Source organism: Oncorhynchus mykiss, chromosome 12, assembly GCF_013265735.2.
Source record: "Oncorhynchus mykiss isolate Arlee chromosome 12, USDA_OmykA_1.1, whole genome shotgun sequence".
Lineage (NCBI taxonomy): Eukaryota > Metazoa > Chordata > Actinopteri > Salmoniformes > Salmonidae > Oncorhynchus > Oncorhynchus mykiss.
This window is the reverse complement of record NC_048576.1, coordinates 88,589,049-88,610,318: the sequence shown is the minus strand read 5'-3', so window position 1 is coordinate 88,610,318 and position 21,270 is coordinate 88,589,049. Positions and strand designations below refer to the sequence as shown.

Genomic DNA, 21,270 nt, shown 5'->3' with positions numbered 1-21,270 from the left:
GAGAGAGCCAAATAATGATAATGCATGTCCATCCCTGCCCCGGCAGACCCAGGATTCAAACCCATTCCATAACCACGCAATGTACAAACACAAAAGCCCAGCCTTGTTGGCTGCTACTATTCCCTCTATCACACCAAACCTACTGTATAAGTAGGTATCTGCACAAGCAAAGCAGATACAATATGTGTGTATTTGTGGCTGCATATTTCCTAGGTCTGACAGAGTGAGTGAATGGTTGGTATCAAAGGCAGGGTGGTTAAGGGCTGGGTCAGTCTTTTGAATTAAAGGCAGTCACTTCAGGTAGTAAACTCAAATTACAATTCAAAATTGGAAAAAACAGCATCTATTTCCAAGGAGTAGAAGCTATTTATTTCAAAAGTTTAAAACAAATTGAATTTTGAATTAAAATCACTTCCTGAATTGACGGCCTTCAATCTGAAATTGAAATTGCAGTCAATTCAGCCCTATATAATAGGTACCTTATCTCTGGGATGTCATCGCTGAGGCTGCTCAGTAGGAGGGGGATGAGCTTGTGGAAGTAGGAGTATCTGTCTCGCAGGTGGAGCAGCCAGTCACCAACAACCACAGTCACAGCTTTTCTCACCTGGAGGAGAGAGAAGTGGGATGAAACAAAACATAGTTTCTTAAGTGAGGAAAACACCTTGTATGGTACTGTAGTAATTAAGGGGTTCTCAAAGTGTTTCACGCTGTGCCTCCCTTCCAGCCTTGGGGAACATCCCGAGCCCCCCTGCGCAGACACAACGTCTATTTCTATGGACACAGATACTGTTCATGACACAAACTGTTAACACCCCCCATGTTGGTGTAGAAAAGCTTATTTCCTACAATTATACACATTTTGTCATGGGGTGCAAAGAAAATGTTGCAGTTTTAAAGCAAATGTTCTTGCAATTCTATACATTCTGCCGTGTCTAATGTGTATTCATGCGATATTTGAGTGACAAAAAAATTACAACAATATCAATGGGCTAAAAAAGCTAAATAAAAAAACGTTAGCTGACATGGGCTAGTTGATCTGGATATTTCTGACAAGTTATAAATAGCTCTAAGTTATGCAATGACTAACATGACAAGAGGAACTGATGATGCACTACCCAATTTCAAAAATGTACCTTGTGCATTCTACTGTTACAACTTTCAAGAGTAAGTTTAAAGCCGGGCTTTAAAAAAAAATCCAAATACATATATATATATATATATATATTTATATACAGTGGGGCAAAAAAGTATTTAGTCAGCCACCAATTGTGCAAGTTCTCCCACTTAAAAAGATGAGAGAGGAATTTTCATCATAGGTACACTTCAACTATGACAAAAAATCCAGAAAATCACATTGTACGATTTTTTAAGAATTTATTTGCAAATTATGGTGGAAAATAAGTATTTGGTCAATAACAAAAGTTTCTCAATACTTTGTAATATACCCTTTGTTGGGTATATAGAGGTCAAACGTTTTCTGTAAGTCTTCACAAGGTTTTCACACACTGTTGCTGGTATTTTGGCCCATTCCTCCATGCACATCTCCTCTAGAGCAGTGATGTTTCGGGGCTGTTGCTGGGCAACACGGACTTTCAACTCCCTCCAAAGATTTTCTATGGGGTTGAGATCTGGAGACTGGCTAGGCCACTCCAGGACCTTGAAATGCTTCTTACGAAGCCACTCCTTTGTTGCCCGGGCGGTGTGTTTGGGATCATTGTCATCCTGAAAGACCCAGCCATGTTTCATCTTCAATGCCCTTGCTGATGGAAGGAGGTTTTCACTCAAAATCTCACGATACATGGCCCCATTCATTCTTTCCTTTACACGGATCAGTCGTCCTGGTCCCTTTGCAGAAAAACAGCCCCAAAGCATGATGTTTCCACCCCCATGCTTCACAGTAGGTATGGTGTTCTTTGGAAGCAACTCAGCATTCTTTGTCCTCCAAACACGACGAGTTGAGTTTTTACCAAAAAGTTATATTTTGGTTTCATTTGACCATATGACATTCTCCCAATCTTCTTCTGGATCATCCAAATGCTCTCTAGCAAACTTCAGACGGGCCTGGACATGTACTGGCTTAAGCAGGGGGACACGTCTGGCACTGCAGGATTTGAGTCCCTGGCGGCGTAGTGTGTTACTGATGGTAGGCTTTGTTACTTTGGTCCCAGCTCTCTGCAGGTCATTCACTAGGTCCCCCCGTGTGGTTCTGGGATTTTTGCTCACCGTTCTTGTGATAATTTTGACTCCACGGGGTGAGATCTTGCGTGGAGCCCCAGATCGAGGGAGATTATCAGTGGTCTTGTATGTCTTCCATTTCCTAATAATTGCTCCCACAGTTGATTTCTTCAAACCAAGCTGCTTACCTATTGCAAATTCAGTCTCCCAGCCTGGTGCAGGTCTACAATTTTGTTTCTCGTGTCCTTTGACAGCTCTTTGGTCTTGGCCATAGTGGAGTTTGGAGTGTTGTGGACAGGTGTCTTTTATACTGATAACAAGTTCAAACAGGTGCCATTAATACAGTTAACGAGTGGAGGACAGAGGAGCCTCTTAAAGAAGAAGGTACAGGTCTGTGAGAGCCAGAAATCTTGCTTGTTTGTAGGTGACCAAATACTTATTTTCCACCATAATTTGCAAATAAATTCATTAAAAATCCTACAATGTGATTTTCTGGATTTCTTTTCTCATTTTGTCTGTCATAGTTGAAGTGTACCTATGATGAAAATTACAGGCCTCTCTCATCTTTTTAAGTGGGAGAACTTGCACAATTGGTGGCTGACTAAATACTTTTTTGCCCCACTGTATATATATATATATATATATATATATATATATATATGTTTTTAAATTGGAGGGGGAGGACCCCCGCCGACCCCTCATGTGCCCCCCAGTTTGGGAACCACTGCAGTAACTGTTAGTGTAAAAGAAAAACAGCCTTTATTAATATGTTGGATTGATTAGATTGATCAGTTTGTTTATTTTGGTAAGACAAACATTTATCCCACATTTATCTAACAAGGAAAATAAGAATCTAGATTAACTCAGTAATAACAGAATTAGTCTAATCATTAACACTAAATGTCACTAAGAGTATTTGAGAATTATCTGCCAGATTTGACAGAGCCAACCTGTGGTGAGTCGTCAAACAGCCTCTGTGCCAGGTGAGAGAGCACATCGTCCACGTTCTTCCCCGTGCCGTACTGGATGACCGCTCCAGTGGCCTCGATGGTGGACACACGCACACGGGAATGCTGGTGGGAGACGGTCTGCATCAGGGGCTTGACCAGGCTCTCTGCCTGCATGTGGAAATGTTCTGGGGATAGAGAGAGAGAAGCATTTCAAACAAGATGAATGCAAGGTGACTGTCACTTCATGCCACATTATAAATTAGGGTACGATTTCCTGAATCTTATCAATACATTCAATGGTTATACATATATTGTATTTACTTTGCCACCATGGCCTTTTTTTGCCTTTTACCTCCCTTATCTCACCTCATTTTCTCACATCGTATTTAGACTTGTTTATACTGTATTATTGACTGTATGTTTGTTTTACTCCATGTGTAACTGTGTCGTTGTATGTGTCGAACTGCTTTGCTTTATCTTGGCCAGGTCGCAATTGTAAATGAGAACTTGTTCTCAACTTGCCTACCTGGTTAAATAAAGGTGAAATAAATAAATAAAATAAAAAACATGTATTCAGAGAGACCATACATAGCTAGCTCTGTAGGGCATGCAAATCACAGAGAAACAAATGATTTTGTTTTTGTCCCATTGTCTTTATAGCCACAAAAAACAACCACTCTGACACAGCTTGGTCAGGTGTCCATACAATGTGCAACCATGGCAACCCTATAAGATAACTAGCTAGCTAACTAGTTAGCCTAATGTGTGGGCTAACAAGAATACACACATTATATTCTCAACCCTCTTACCTGGTACACTTTTTGCAAAATGAACAGTGCATTTGCAACTCTCCCTTTTGACGTCTGGGAAAGGGTCGACAATAGTTCTCTGCAATATCTTCATCATATCGTCGAGGTAGGGAGCTAGGTGCCTGCCACACACCTCCACTGTGAGAGTCAGAACCTCCACCATGGACAGCCTAAGTTCCTCCGCGGGCTCCAGGATCTCTTTCCCGCCGAGCCGCTGCGTCAAAGCGGGCATGAGATAAGGCAACGAATCCTCCGGTTGAGGAACACAACGAATAAAATCTCCAAGCATGTGTATGGCAGTCTCTCTGCATCTTTCCATAGGATCTGACAGGCATTTCAGGAGCGACTTCAGCAGACACGTGAAAACCTCCTGCAACACGCCGCTCGACAGCCCTTTATCAATAGTTTCTCTTTTGATTGCTTCAAGCGCTCGTTTTCTTGTGGTTTTGCTGTCTTCGTTGAGACAGTTTAGATGTCGAGCAATCGCTCTCAAAACTTCAGAAGCAGCACGTTCTTCTCCGGCCGCCATAGTTGTTGCCATTTTCACTGTTGATATGGCAACGATCAGCGTTGAGACAAACATACTTGCTTTACGATAACTCTAATTCAAACATTGAAAACTTTATTGACAACTACGCAGTTTCATGCAATGCAGTGGAAATGAATCTACATAAATGGAATAAATTTGACATAATGTATTTTTGTTACAAAGAATCATTGTGTATGTTGAATAGCATGATGAAATATATATATCTTATAATATAAATAGTATCACTTATACTATAACAATATAATAACTGTAGTATAACAGAGTTGAAATATTGTGCTTTCATATCACATTCTTCTTTAGGTTAGGATTATGATATTTTATTAAGTCTGTCAGTAACACAACTTGGCAGAGCCCAATGATGGACTTTCTATCACAGCCTCATAACTAAGCCTCATAACAAATGGGCAGAACATTGTAATGTGGTGCTTTCTCTGCATGAGCAGGTCAGGAGCAGGTCAGGTCTGTCAGTGTCGTCTGTCAGATAACCTTTTCTCTGTCTGATACTGCTGAGAAAAACAAACAAACACCTGCCCTCTTCTTATGAAACTGGTGTATTGAACATGACACGATGATGTGGACATCCACATAAGGAACGCCACGGCACATAATTATTTAAACATTTGAAATGAGTGAAAGGATTGTAAGCTTGTTGCTGGCCTCTTTATTCAGTTGCTTTGCGGCTGAATAAAAAGTGACAGATTGACGTCATTGAGACAGACGCAGAGCGAGCCCCAGCGAAAGAAGCAACCGAGCAGCGGCAGAGCATCTTCTCTAGCTACAGAGTAGCCTACCTTGCAAACAACATCCGTAGCCAAGAATCTCTGAGCATCCCCGGAAAATAACGGTAAGAAACTGAATGGCACAACGAATATCTTATCTGGCAAAACCTCAGCGTGTTGACGTATTATCAGCATATGCAACTAGACTTGAATATTGCTTTTTGTTTAGCCATGGTTGTGATTTGGTTGTCATCTTATGTGAGAGACATGAAAGATAGACTCGTGCCCGGAAACACTTAAACAGGTGCTCTAGTAATGCTACTTAGGAAACATTTGATTTTCACAGAAAATGATATAATAGCTAGCTTGCCAATTTTAAATGTTAGACATTGAGGCCAATGATAAGCTAGCTGTTTTACAGTCATCTTCCATGGAAATATGGAGGTTATGGGTTTATGATAGCTAGCTAACGTTAGCCTACTTAGTTTTAGTTTTAAGCTTGCTAGCCAGCTATGTAGTAGCTAGTTTCAGAGGCTAGCTACAGTAACACATCAACCGTGATGTTTCCTTATAATTTAAATAGCGGAAGTGAATTTGCGGAGGCTTTGTATAGCTATCTCTGTCCCTAATCTGACTGCCTTTACATATTATTCCATTACAGACTACCTTGTTGTCAGAAGATATTACATAGTTTAAAAACCACATGATTTGAGAATGCATCCTTTATTTGACAGTGTTGCTGATGTGGGCTAGGCTATGTAAAGGTGGAAATAGATTGAGGTGACAATAAACAATATGCTCCTCTAGATAGTGTGACTGTAACTATGCATTACACCTGCAACAGGTACTGAAGTATGATTTGATCATGTCAAGGTATTGCTTTGATAATCTAGTAGGCTAAGTGTCTGTGGTCATCAACAAGCCGTATTAATTAATAGGCCTCTGTCTATTGTAGTTTGGAGATCCAGCCCCTATCACATTTAAAGAAAAACTGACAGAGACAGACACACAAACAACCAGGGGCTGATATTTCTCCTCATTCTGACAACCTCTCCTCTTCTCCACCACTCTTCTTTCTCGCACTCTTTTTTTTGTCTCTTTATGTCTTTCTCCCCTTCTCTTCTCCTCTTCATCATTTCCTCTTCTCCCCTCCCCTCCACTCCTCCTCTCCTCTACTCAACTCTTCTCATCTTCTCCTCTTTTCCCCTCTCCCCTCCTCCTCCTCTTTCCACCTCTCGTCTCCCCCTCCCCACCCCTTCCTCTTCTCTCCTTCTCTTCTCCCTTCATCTCCTCTCTCCTCAACCACCCCTCCTCTCCCCCTCTCTGCAGATAAACCAGATAAATAACATGGCCACCTCCTCCTCCCCTAATCTGGAAGAAGACGAGAGTCTGAAGGGCTGTGAAGTGTTCGTGCAGAAGCACAACATCCAGCAGATCCTCAAAGAGTGCATTGTCAACCTGTGCATCGCCAAGCCTGAGCGTCCTATGAAATTCCTGCGGGAGCACTTTGAAAAGCTGGAGAAGGTTTGTGAATTTCCCTAAATCTCCCCTTATTTGCGACCTAAAGCTCCCTTGAAATGTTTACTGCATCTTTGTTCTTTGAAAATACATTTTTACCAACAATAATATTTGTTGTTTGTGACTATCTATTTAGTTTTTTCGTCTATAGTGTCATTATTAATGTATGTCAGTAATGTTTTGCTTATGTGTGAATAATTTCTGTTGAATTGCACTCTGCAGAAAAGCAAGGATTTGCTATCAACGTATTGACATGTAATACACAAATGAACTGGAAGGCATTGGAATTGAGCTGAGTAGAAGCTATTATTGTTGTTTCATTTCACTGAGGTGGATCTATTTTCATTAGTCGATAGTCTTTTACATCAGAATACATGAGAAAGGAGACTGTTATGCCGATGTTTTCTTGTCATATCCTCAGTATATTTGTAAATAAATAGCCTAGGGGTATCCTAGCTGTCAGTTGCATGATAATACTACATTTGTCTAATTGAGCTTTCAACTCTCCACACAATGGTGGGGTACATTAGCTGAGGGCCTGGGAGCATTAGGGGCGCAGAGACAGGGACAGTCTGTGCCCCATCCACAGACACACAGGCTGTGTTGTACGGACGTTGTCTATCCACAAGTGTCTGTGGGACAAACCGAGAACGACCTGTTACTGTCTGGTGCCTGGACTGACAGATTACGGAATAGAACTACAGAATGGTGTGAATTTCTCAGAGGTTAGAGAAAAGAGGGGATAGAAGAGGAAATAAAGGAGGGAATCTCTCTCTCTGAATGTATTATCTCTGGCTGGCACCTCCGTAGCGAGACGCCTTCATAGATCAGCCCAGCTGGTGTGTATATTCAACCTCTGGAGCACTCAGCCCTTGAAAGTACAGGGTCCTGTCAACTCTTTGATAAGTTAGGATAGTTAGTTATTTATTTCACACACGCCATGTTGAGGATTCAGCAATGGCTGAATTATAGGCTATGTTAAAGGGAAATGTAACAACAATTCTACTTCATATTCTTCATCTCCAGCACCACTCCCAACATCAACATATGTGAAAATGATGTGTTTCTATGTTTTGTAGTAATAAAAACAGAGGAAAATAAACCAATTAGTTAACACTTATCTCCCTCTAACTTTTTATTTTTTTATTTTTAACATTTGCCTTTAAGGGAGCTTTTTTTTTTTATAGAATAGACTATCTTTATTTTTCCTAGAGGGAACTTTGGTTGTGGTGTTGCACTGTCTCCGTTCACTACATTTGTGTCAAGTTCGATTTACTTTATTCCCATGACTTTCTTTGTAGTAGATGTGTAGGCCTAAGTGGTATTGGATTTGGTTAGAATACCCAGAATCTCAATCAGGTGATTTTTTTATGACTGTTTTTCAACTGTTGGTATGCTAAGTTTTAGCCCATTACGGAACTGTCCACAGAGAGGCCTGAGGTGTCATCTGATGTTGAGGTGTCATCTGTGTTTGAAAACAATGGTCTCTCAGAGAAATGAATAGACCACAGAGTTGTCTGGTACACTGAATGGTGGTCAACCCAATAGCCCATGGTGACTCCAGGTCTACAACAGAAGGAGTGATTGTGTGACCGGATCAGATACAGAAAGGGGATGAGGTAGGTGAGGACTGAGAAGTGAGCCTAGGGTTGGTTTTCCAGTCTACTCCCGTCAATGCAGCGTGTGTGTGTGTACGTTCGCGTCCGTAAGGGGTGATTATCCCAGTGTGAGTTTATGTGAGTCATCTGATGATACTTTACTGTGTGTTGGTTCACACACCACTATCTGATGATTCCTCTGACCCAGTTGCATTGTTAAGGCGATGCAGTGTTCCTCAGTAGGGTCTAAACCCCTCAGACTTCTAAAATGCTCAGTAGCCTTTATATTTCCCTTCTAGTCTTTTATCTGAGACGAGTCTTCCACAGCAGCTTATAATAAACACATTGAATACATGGAACAACCAACACATGACTCAAGCACAGTAAGTAAACACTTCTTCAATGCATGCTTTGGTTTTTACCCTAACACTACACAGCTGATTTAAATAATCAACTAATCATCTAGCTTTGATCATTTGAATCAGCTGTGTAGTGTTAAGGGCAAAAACCAAAACGTGGAGCCCTTGGGATCCCGAGGACTGAGTTTAGGAAACGCTCCTTTAAACCTATTCCTGGACTAAAAAGCACAGTCAGGCTTAATCTGTGTCCGAGAAGCCAGTAATTAGTGTTAGTTAGTTAGTTAGTTAGTTATAGTCACTGTGTTGGAATAGAGTGGTCGCTGGAACTCCGAATTCAATTACACAATGGCTTTAAAAGAAGGCCTCATTCCGGTCCAGAAATCACCATAGGTTTTTACTCTACAACGGCTGTAGCTGTAACTAATCCTGTGCATCCTCCATCCTTCTGTGTTGTGATATTATACAGGATTACCCAGGCCAGGGAGCGTGCAGCACACAGCATGTGTCACAAGGATTGTAATCCATTTTTTTCATTCATTTTCCAGATTATTATGGTTGGCCTACCCACAGTTCTTTATGCTGGGTTTTTATGCGCAATAATTTACAGTTCAGAGGTGTGTGTTTGTGCATGTGCCTCTGTGTATGTGCACGGTACACGTGTGCGTATCTGCGTATATGCACGTGTGTGTGTGTGTGTGTGTGTCTCTGTGCGTACCTGTGTATGTGCACGTGTGTGGGGGATGGTGCCCCTGTCCTAGCTGCAGTGCTAGCCCCAGCAGGTTTCTGTTGTCAAGGAGACCATGGAGCATAGTGTGAAACAGTGTTGCTAGTCTGGTAGGGCTGAATCTAGAGGGAGACAAAATGCTGCAGAGAGAGAGAGAGTGTAAAGTTAAAATGCTAATCGGATCACTTAGGCTTTACCATGACATATGTATTGGAGATGCTGCCAAATGATATCGAATGCCTGTCCATTTTCTATCAAGTTTACATGATTTTACAGAACCTGAGTTTAGCCTATACGACATTATCTTAGCTAGCTAGCCCCCCTAGTCTCTTTGTTTTGACAGTATATTGTGCAGTGCAGTGTCTGAGGGTTGACTTTCCCTGGCAGGCTCCCCATGGGGTCTCTATTCTCAGTGTGGAGGAGAGAGGAGGATAGACTGACTGTGTTGCCTACTGCAGTCTGAAACCTGGAGAGGAGGAGGGAGGAGGATAGACTGACTGTATTGCCTACTGCAGACTGAAACCTGGAGAGGAACTCCCTGCTGCAGCTTGGAGACAGCAGACCATGATCAGTCACACTGTTTACACATAGACAGTAGAGCCACTGGGACCGGGAATAACGCTTCTGATTGAACAAATGTCTCCAACCATGTTGGTTAGTCTGATTGTTGTGTGTGAGAGAAATTAAGCAGCCTTTCCAATATTTCAGTGCATTATTGGTTAGACTGCTGAATTTCATCAGAAAACAATCAAAACAACTTACGCTAAAGACACGACCTGTCTGGCTGTAACTACTATATATGAAGTGACGTTGGTGTGTGTGTGTGTGTGTGTATATCGGGGGTGACACTATACTCTATACTTGATTCTCTATTCATGTAGGGATGTGATGATGATGATGAATGTGTTTTGGATGTTCCTGTTGGTTAAGACGCTCTTCCTGAAACACATTAACTTTTGGGTCAGTGTTTTTACGTTTAAATCTAGCTCTGAGGTGTTCTGCTGTGAGGTGAACGAATCTGGAGTGTAGAACTTGTTTTCCCTCTCTCTTTTCTCTCCTCTCTTTGTATGGGCTGTGATTCTAGATATTTTGGTTATTTTTTGTTTATTAAACAACTATTTGACTGACCTCGGTTCAGTTATTTTAATTCCATTTAGTTTTTTTCTTTTTCTTCTGTGAGCTCAATGTGCACATTGCACCGTTTCTCTAGAGGTAAATCAGATCCAGCCTGAACTGTGTGATGTAGAAGGGAGTCGTAGTTTCCAACAGGCCAATATTCCACATAGATTAGCGCATAAAATGTGGTAATTAACTACAATGACAATAATCCATTGCGCATCTACTTGTCCGGTCTGTGTTTGTTTAATGCCTGCTACGGAAGAGACAGGAAAATGCACGATCGTGAAGTGATATAGAGAGCATCTGTTGCTTTGCGAGGTATCTCGACCTGAAAATACATGAGCTAAGTGATTGATAGTTGGTATTCAGCAGTCATAAAGTATGCCTTATTTACTTTAAAGAACTACTAAAATACTGATTTTTGTCAGACAGCATAGGCAGCAGTTGTAGAGATGAGGACTTGTAAATGAAATAATAAAGTCATCAAATAAAACCAATGCAATATACACAACAACTGAAATATTTTAGTAATGTGAATGTCACGTCTGCACCTGCTTCTCCCCTCCGGCGTACGACGTCGCCAGAGTTCTAACCACCGGTCCTGGGATTCATCATTATGTACACCTGGCACTCATCATTACGCGCACCTGTGAATCATTATGATTCACATTATGATTCACACCTGGACTCCATTACCTTCATCATTTCCTGCCCTTTATATGTCACTCTCCCATGTTCACTCACCAGTTGGTATAGTTCTTGTGTATTGGCATTCTGCTTTATGTTAGTGTCGTTTTATTAAACCGTTTCACCTGCTCCCGACTCACCGCCCATCATTACAGTGAATAACTGATGGTTTATACGTGATAAGCAGCAATGGGCAGTAACTACCATCATGGGACTTAATTGGTTTATTCTGTTACAGCATTCAACCCAACTAATCAAAACCGAAAACCGACCTTAAAAAGCACGAATCACTCAGCACTATATGACTCCCTTCTCGCTTTCTCTCTCTCAAACACACACACACAGACAGTCACTCATTCACTTACTCTCTCCGTGTTTGGGAGAGAATGTTCTGTGCCTTACAGATGAGCTGTTGACAGATGATCTAGCCTCTGACAGACTGTCTCTCTCTGCACTCAGAGGAGAAGAGTTGAAATGAAAGGAGTGGCTTTTAAATCATTTTCATCACCATCCCGCTCTTCTCTATTTCTCACTTCTATTTATCTCTCTGCCTCTCTTTCTCTTGCTTTGTCAGGCTCTCCTTCATCAGTAGTTGATGACGTGGGTTCTGTTCTAGTCTGTACGGGTGTTATTCAACTTTTCTCCCCTATCACCCATCTGAGGGGGTAACCTAGGCAACCAGAGAACAGATAGCCTCCAACTCTGTATTTAATAGTCACGGAACCCAAGTAGTGATGCACCGATATGACATTTTTGGCCGATACCAATATTTTCCTTGCCCAAACAACTCGATACCGATATTTAACATTTTTTGCAGCCTTTTAAGTATTCTAGTACAGTTTAAATAGTTAACCCACACACATGGATGCAGCGGTCTAAGGCACTTCATCTCAGTGTGAGAGAAGTCACTACATTCCCTGGTTGAAATCCAGGCTGTATCACATCCGGCCGTGATTGGGCGCACAATTGACCCAGCGTCGTCAGGGTTTGGCCGGGGTAGGCCATCATTGTAAATAAGAATTTGTTCTTAACTGACTTGCCTAGTTAAATGAAGGTTACACACACACACCACACTGACCAAAAAGTTATTTTGTTGGCATTTACGTATGTCCCCATTACCAGTAAAACATAATCAAAACCTATTTCTTTCACTTATTTGCTGTTACGTTGTTTATTTGTTCAGTCGTTTTATTCTCAACCAGGATTTCTATGAAACGTCATTTGTGTCTTTGCTATGGAATGCCGTTTTGGTCCTTGCATGTCAACAAAATATACAATTTAACACTATTTGACGTGTCAATTAAGCTTGTTGACCAATCAGGACCTGAATATGACTGCACGTCACAATAATTTAACGCGCTCATAATTGTTTTACGTAGTTCTTACACATTATCACTCGTATTTCATATGTCACAACGATTCATCGATACGTATGCTATGATGCTGGTAAAGTTGTCTGGCACACCTACAGTGCTGGCCATAAAAAAAAGCTAGCTAGCTCATGGATGCAAACAACGTTTTTCCCCCAAAACATAGCAAAATGACAATCTTTTTTAGCTAGCTAACTATATAGCTAGGTGTCATCATCTAAAATAACCCTCATTTATAAGACAGTTCTTATTTGATTAATGGTGGGCAGCTTCATCTATGTGAAGCTAGCCACAATAAGGATTAGCCACAACAGTGGACTTTGCGTTCAAAATAAAAGCCTTCAAAATAAAAGTATGGCATAATTCTACTATTTGTATTCATATGCATCACTGTCAATGACAAACTCTTATTTTGAAGGCAAACCGCAAATTCCACTATTGTGCCTAATCCGTATTGTGGCTAGCTTCACAACACATAACCCGGTCCGGTCGAGCATCACTAGCCAGATGAAGCTAGCTGGCTGCTTATAACGTTAGCTTTGGGCAACAGGGTTAAGTAGCGTCCTAGCTATTTATTTTAATGAACTGAAGTTCAAATTCAATAGACAAACAACAAGTTCCAATTTAGCTAATACTTACTCACAAGGATTCCTAAATCATTGCTAAGAATAATGAAAATGACTGCAGTTTCTACTGGGCATTGTTTTCAGGTTGGTTCTATTGGTGCTAGCTAGGTACCAAGTTAAAGATAGCTACCCCAGAAGTTGCGGTTAAACAAATTATTCTTTTTTTTACCAACGCGGTATTGAAAACATATAGTTCGTGGCCAGTGTTTGCTTTTATGCAGACTTTTTTTGTACAGCTTTGACAGTGCTACTGTTTTTAACTTCTTGATGCACCCATCCCATTAGCGGGATCATTTTCGTCAACATCCGCTGAATTGCAGAGTGCCAAATTCAAATTAAATTAGTAAAAATATTAAATTTTCATGAAATCACAAGTGCAATATAGCAAAACACAGTTTAGCTTGTTGTTAATCCACCTGGCGTGTCAGATTTCAAAAAAGCTTTTTGGCGAAAGCATACCAAGCGTTTATGTAAGGACATATCTCTCAGCAGACCAAACGCGTTATGTTCAGAATTCCACAGACGAAAATTCCAAATAGTATCCGTAACGTTCTTAGAAACATGTCAAGTGTTTTTTTATAATCAATCCTCAGGTTGTTTTTACAATATATAATCAATAATATTTCAACCGGACTGTAGCTTCTTCAATAGGAGAGAGAGAAAATGTCTGCTCCAAGCTGTTGCGCATGCAAAACGCTGCTGGCACCCAGCCATCCAATGACGCGATGTGTGAACTTTCTCGCTCATTTTTCAAAATAAAAGCCTGAAAATATGTCTAAAGACTGTTCACAACATGTGGAAGCCATAGGAAAAGGAATCTGGTTGATATTCCTTTAAATGGAGCGAAGGCAGGCAATGGAACAGAGAGCTTTCAGGAAAAACAGCACCTCCGGGTTGGATTTTCCTCGGGACCCCACTCCATCATTGTCTTTGTCCACCTCCTTAGCGTCCTTTGAGTGGCGACCCTCGCCGCCGACCTTGGCCTAGGAACCCTAACAAAGGGCCCCACTATACTGAGGGGCAGCTCGGGACTGAGGTAGCTCAGGACCGAGGGGTAGCTCATGACCGAGGGGTAGCTCATGACCGAGGGGTAGCTCATGACGAGGGGTAGCTCAGGCCTGAGGGGTAGCTCAGGACTGAGAGGTAGCTCAGGACTGAGAGGTAGCTCAGGACTGAGGGGTAGCGTGTCGCACTTGTGAAGGTGTACTGGAGACCTGGTGTGTATAGCCGGCATCAAATCTTCCGGAACTCTAACACAAGTCTCAGGCTGAGTACAAGGAACTGACACAGGTGGCATCGGACAGCTAACACGCTCCTCAGGGCGAATGGCGTGCATACTACGCCAAACCAACAGCTCTCTCTCTTCACTCTCCTCCAATTACATCAACTACTCCTCGAATGTCTCATCTCCCATCCGTTCACTCTCCTCCAATCTGTCCAATAACTCTTCAACATTCTCAGACGCACACCTCAACTTCGCTGACTGCTCTGATTCCATCCATGGCTCCTTTCTTCCGCTGAAGGAGAGGAGGATCAAAATGCAGCGTGGTTAGTGTTAAACATCTTTAATATAGACGATAACCGAAAACACTACAAAAATACAAAACAATAAATGTGAAAACCGAAAAACAGACACGGAAACAATCACCCATCAAACCCAACAGCAGGGTGGCCTAGTGGTTAGAGCGTTGGACTAGTAACCGAACGGTTGCAAGTTCATATCCCCGAGCTGACAAGGTACAAATCTGTCGTTCTGCCCCTGAACAGGCAGTTAACCCACTAGGCCGTCATTGAAAATAAGAATTTGTTCTTAACTGACTTGCCTAGTTAAATAAAGGTAAAACAAAACAGGCTACCTAAATATGGTTCCCAATCAGAGACAATGACTAACACCTGCCTCTGATTGAGAACTATATCAGGCCAAACATAGAAATAGACAAACTAGACACACAACATAGAGTGCCCACCCAGCTCACGTCCTGACCAACACTAAAACAAGGAAAACACAAAAGAACTATGGTCAGAACATGACCATAGCAAGACTGAACCCAAGTTTTTCTCTAGGATTTTTCATGTGATTAGCTACATTCTGTTTATTTTTATCCCCCTCCACAAAAAACATAGTCCTTGCTGATGACAAGGATACCCATAACATGATGCAGCCACCACCATGTTTGAAAATATGAAGAGTGGTACTCAGTGATGTGTTGTGTTGGATTTGCCCAAAACATAACACTTTGTATTCTGGACAAAAAGTTCATTTCAAAGAGAGTGCATGTTTTGGAATGTATTTTATTCTGTACAGGCATCTTTCTTTTCACTCTGTCATTTATGTTCGTATTGTGGAGTAACTACAAGGTTGTTGATCCAGCCTCCGTTATCTCCTATCACAGCCATTCAACTCTGTAACTGTTTTAAAATCACCATTGGCCTCATGGTGAAATCCCTGAGAACATAATTCTGCTTTGGCATTATGGGGTATTTCTGTGTAGACCGGTGACACAATATAAACATGTAATCAATTTTAAATGTAGGCTGTAACACAACAAAATGTGGAAAAAGTCAAGGGGTGTGAATACTTTCTGAAGTGACTGTATGGGTCCTCTGTTTCCCTTTACAATGACAAAAGCTGCGCAGGACTGACTAGAACAGAGTGGACAAGACCAGGCACTAAATCAGACAGGGGAAAAGACCAGCATCTATGATGATGTTCTTTTCTACACAGAATATACAAAATCATTGGCTGATAATCTTCTGAACTTCCCAATACCTTTCTGATGCATTTCAGTCACTTCAAACCAGACTTCCTTCAGATGTAAATACAGTCAGTAGTACTGCCAGACTGATTTGTAATAGACTGTCATAGCTCCAATGAAGAAAGTTAACATTGGCTGTTGATTACATATGGATATCAAAATGTGGTCGTGGGCCAACACGTTGTTGAACCCCTGGGCTAATGTGATGTCTGTGTGTCTGTTTACTTGGCAGAAGTTACAGTAGGAGGGCTTTGTGTGAAATAACAGTTTAGGGCCATTCATTCTCTTTCATCCATTCATGCTTTTTAATGATGTTCTTTGATGGTCTGTGCAGCAGCCCCAGTTCCAGCTCCAGCCCTAGCCCTAGCCAAGAAGCATCCACAATATTATTAATGACCCATGTGTAGGGCCACGGCTGCATCCCAAATGGTACACTGTTTACCATGTAGTGCACTACTTTTGACTACTTTTGACTATGGGCCCTGGTCAAAAGTAGTGCACTACATGGTAAATAGGCTGCCATTTGAGACGCTGACCAGTTATTGCCTATAACTAGGAAAAACACAGCTATAACTCCATTGAGAGGAAGTCAAGGAGCCCGACCCAAATGGCATCCTATTGAAAAGATTTGGCATGGGTCCTCAGATCCTCAAAAAGTTCTACAGCTGCACCAATGAGAGCATCCTGACTGGTTGCATTACCGTGTCAGAGGAAGACCCTAGAAATTGCCAAAGATTCTAGCCACCTTCGTCATAGACTGTTCTCTCTGCTACCGCAGGGAAAGTAGTACTGGAGCGCCAAGTCTAGGTCCAAAAGGCTTCTTAACAGCTAACCAAATGGCTACCTGGACTATTTGCATTGACCCCCATTTTTTCTTTATACTGCTGCTGCTCGCTGTTTATTATCTATTATCTATGCATAGTAACTTTACCCCTACCTACATGTACATATTACCTCAATTACCTCAACTAACCTGCAACCCCACACATTTACTCAGTACCAGTACCCCCTGTAGATAGCCTCATTATTGTTATTTTATTGTTGCGTAAGCTTCCCATAGTGGGCCGATGCCGGTTGCTCATCGCCTCCACATTGGACCCCAAGGCATTGGTCAACTCTCTACTGATCAAGTGGATTAATAGTTTCCTTGTGAACCGTACTCAACAAGTGAAGTTTAACTCTGCCATCTCTACATCTAGAACGGTGAATACGGGAGCCCCTCAAGGTTGCGTACTTTAACCGATACGGTACACGCTGTACACAAACGATTGTCAAGCCTCTGACGCAGCCCACATGTTTTTTAAATATGCAGATAACACCGCTGTTGTGGGTTTCCTCCAGCCAGACCAAGCCTCTCGTCAAGGTTTTGTCAGAGAAATGGCTCAATTCATCCAGTGGTGTGCAGATCACTTTCTTGAAATAAACGTTAAGAAAACAAAAGAGCTGGAAATTGATTTCAGAAGGAACAAAACTCCACTACCCCCGACAAAGATTAACGGGGAATCAGTCGATAGAGTGACCACATAGAAGTACCTGGGAATCTAAATAGACAAACTGAAATTCAATGACTGTGCCTTTGCAAAGATAAAGAAATTGCAACAGAGAAGGTTTTTTTAACGCGAAATGAAACATTTTAATGTCGCCCGCTTTATCTTACAAATGTTCTATAAATCTGTCCTGCAGTGTGTGCTGTCCTTTGGTCTGATATGCGTGTTTGGAAACATGCGAGTTCAAGACCAAGTCAAGCTTCAGCGCTTGATTATAGACTGCGGGAATTACAATCGGTATAGATCACGAATCAGCCACCAACCTGTACTCAAAACTCACCCTCCTAAAATGTGGAAGCATTTTACAGGGCAGTACCCTTCCCCTTCACTCAAAACTCACCCTCCTAAAACGTGAAAGCATTTTACAGGGCAGTACCCTTCCCCTTCACTCAAAACTCAGTCACAGCAGCAGCCCGACAAGGGAAAAGAGACTTCTTCTTCAAAAGAAAATGAAAACAGATAGATATGGGGACTCTTTATTCCAACAGCCATATTGCACTTTCACTTTAAATGTGTAGCTATAGCACTTTGAATGAATTATTTGGTGTAGTTTCTGTGTTTTCATGTTTAATGTACTGTTTTTTTTAAACACATGACCAAATGAATTTGCCCCTGGTGGGATAATAAAGTTGATGTGAATCTGAATCTGGTCCAGTGTGGGCCAGTGTGGGCAGCCCATATCTGGTGAGGGCAGCCCATATCTGGTGAGGGCAGCCCATATCTGGTGTGGGCAGCCCATATCTGGTGAGGGCAGCCCATATCTGGTGAGGGCAGCCCATATCTGGTGTGGGCAGCCCATATCTGGTGAGGGCAGCCCATATCTGGTGAGGGCAGCCCATATCTGGTGAGGGCAGCCCATATCTGGTGAGGGCAGCCCATATCTGTTGAGGGCAGCCCTCACTTTGCTTGAAATAAGCCCTTCTTTTCCCAGCAAACGTCCACAATTGGCATGATGTAAGCTGCCCACATTGGGCCGATGCACATTTGCTTTGTGAATCTGTTTCCCTGTATCTGTGTGAGGCCCCTCTCAGGCTCTCTATGGCTCCATCTCCTCTGCTCTCCTCTGAGTGAGTGAGTGTTGTTTTGTAGCAGCAGGCCCAGAAACAGTTCAGTTCTGGTTCAGTGGCAGCTAACAGCAGGTCAGACATTTTGGAACGTCCATTGACTGTAGAGTGGAGACAGATCCATTGACTGTAGAGTGGAGACTGATCCATTGACTGTAGAGTGGAGACTGATCCATTGACTGTAGAGTGGAGACTGATCCATTGACTGTAGAGTGGAGGTGGTCGAGGCCTTTACCCTCTCTGTTACTGCTCAGAACACCATACAGGGAATCAGCAGGCTAATGTTATCAATGCTGCTCCAGACCTCTGAGGGTGCTGTGTGTATCTGCTGAAACATCTAACCACACACACACACACACACACCAGGCCTGCCTGCCTGCCGGCCTCAGGTCGCTGTTGTGCGTCAGAGAGTGTGAGACCAGCTGCCCTCTCTCTCTCTCTCTCTCTCTCTCTCTCTCCTTATGTTATGGAGAGACCCATTGATTGGGTCAGGCTGGCCCTGCAGGGGAGAATTAGATGATCACCTGGCCCATCATGAGTCCTGGAGCCTGCAGCAAGTACACAGTGTTCACATCAACAGCACAGGGCTATGAACCGGTGGCGTACTAGGATAACATAAAGGCTGTAAGGAAGGGACATGGTAGCAGTCGTAAGGGCCATGAGGCTCCAGGAGGATCGGAGGCAAGCAGGTAAAGCTGGGTGATTATATTAACAATGTGCTGCTGGATCGGCCCACCAAAGGAGTCCCTTTTGGGTAGTGTGGGTAGTGATTACACTTAATTTGAACATTCTGTCATAAAGAGCACATGTTCAACTTAATAAAAACATGTTTCCCATCTTAAGAGGTTAAATAAAAACATGACTATAGTAAGTGCCCAATAATGTAACAGGGTTGACTGTGGGAGGGTTGACTGTGAGAGGGTTGACTGTTAGAGGGTTGACTGTAAGAGGGGTTGACCGTAAGAGGGGTTGACCGTAAGAGGGGTTGACCGTAAGAGGGGTTGACCGTACCAGGGGTTGACTGTAACAGGGGTTGACTGTAACAGGGGTTGACTGTAACAGGGGTTAACCGTAACAGGGGTTGACCGTAACAGGGGTTGACCGTAACAGGGGTTGACCGTAACAGGGGTTGACCGTAACAGGGGTTGACCGTAACAGGGTTGAATATGTCTTAAATCACCCGTAAATCCCCTTATAATGGGGTAATGGAAGTATGTTGTGTGCAACAGGGAGGAGAAATTGAATGCAAACCTTTTTTAATGTATTGTTAAACCATTTCCAGCCTGTGTATCTACAGTCTGGGGAACAGGGGTGACGTTTTATGCTCGACTCAGTTTCTCACCACAAAACATCAGAAAGCTCAACTGGTTTTACACTATGATTACACTATTGTTCAATGTTTATTAAAAACACATTTTTAAAGGAATAGTTGAACAGTAAAACGAGAGTTCTTCAGAAAATCTTCAGAAATGACTTTGACTTTGTCATGGTGAAAAAGTGGGTTAAATCTTCCTAGAAGTCACAGAGGGACACAGAGGGACACAGAGGGGCACAGAGGGGCACAGAGGGACACAGAGGGACATGTCAAAATGCTTTAGCAAGTATTTATTCATATGAAAATCTGAGTTGTTGAATTTTCCATGTAGCCTATATTAAAGGCCACTTAATAGAAGTGGCTTTTCAAATTCAATGTTGGTGCAGATTTTCTACTTCAAATATCAAAGGGATGCAAAAGGGACTCATTTGGTGGAAGGAGCCCACCACCATTCACCACCACCTCCTCCACTGTGTGTATGAGTTGTTGGCTTAATCAACCCTGAGAAGAGAGGAGGAGAGGAGTAGCAGGACAGTCAGTGGTTCTGTCCCAGGTGATGAGAGGCTGTGGTCTGGCTTGTTGTCTCACTGACTGTGACTGTCAGTGTGTGTCTGTGGATGGATGGATTTTAACAGGTCTGTCTTATACAACAGGAACAGGCTGATTAGACCCAGGAACAGGCTGATTAGACAACAGGTCAGTACTGCTCACCTCACAGCTGGGATCTCAGCTTGCTGTACCATCATGACTATACACACACACACACACACACACACACACACACACACACACACACACACACACACCGTATACCGGGGTATTTCGAAATACCAACAGTATGATTTTCAGTGCTGTAAAAAACTAACCTTAACACACACAAACACATACTCATTCAGGCACACACATGCATACACACATCCGCACATACACACACCCGCACACACACACACCCGCACACACGGGCAGTGCACACTCACTCATTATCGTGATTTTATGCAGCCAATAATAGATTTATTTGTGAAGCGTTCACTGTCTTCTACGTGCTGTTGTCATGAGTCTTGGTCTCATGCTCTCCTCCTGCCTGATCACAACCACCTGCAGCTATCACTGGGATAATGTCTCCTATGTAAATATCACCTCACTCTCTCTCTCTCTCTCTCTCCCTCCTTCTCTCCCTTAACTCCCTCCATCACTTTCTTTCTCCTTCCTCTCATCCATCCTTCCCTCCCTCTTTCTCCATCCATTCATCCCTCCACCATCTTTCCACTTAAACCTGGTTTCTCTCTCTCACTCACTCACTCACTCACTCACTCACTCACTCACTCACTCACTCACTCACTCACTCACTCACTCACTCACTCACTCACTCACTCACACACACACA

At 42.5% G+C, this 21,270-nt stretch overlaps 2 protein-coding genes across 3 annotated transcripts in view; one reads left to right on the top strand and one right to left on the bottom strand.

Annotated features, from left to right (window-relative positions):
• Window positions 1–21,270, bottom strand: part of LOC110485270 (dynein assembly factor 5, axonemal) — a 111,929-nt gene that overhangs the window by 62,453 nt on the left and 28,206 nt on the right. Inside the window, exons 2-4 of one of the 2 annotated variants that reach the window (XM_036939077.1) lie at window positions 9,394–9,542; window positions 3,126–3,310; window positions 480–604 (exon numbers count right to left, since the gene is read on the bottom strand). In XM_036939077.1, the coding sequence (XP_036794972.1) occupies window positions 480–604; window positions 3,126–3,310; window positions 9,394–9,487 (404 nt within the window). In that variant the 5' untranslated portion in view covers window positions 9,488–9,542. Of the gene's footprint in view, window positions 1–479; window positions 605–3,125; window positions 3,311–3,934; window positions 4,509–9,393; window positions 9,543–21,270 lie in introns of those variants that run through there. The other variant, XM_036939076.1, reaches the window with a different exon arrangement.
• Window positions 4,942–21,270, top strand: part of LOC110487025 (cAMP-dependent protein kinase type I-beta regulatory subunit-like) — a 55,649-nt gene continuing 39,320 nt past the window's right edge. Inside the window, exons 1-2 of the mRNA XM_036939078.1 lie at window positions 4,942–5,328; window positions 6,533–6,727. Coding sequence (XP_036794973.1) covers window positions 6,551–6,727 — 177 coding nt within the window. The 5' untranslated portion in view covers window positions 4,942–5,328; window positions 6,533–6,550. The remainder of the gene's footprint in view (window positions 5,329–6,532; window positions 6,728–21,270) is intronic.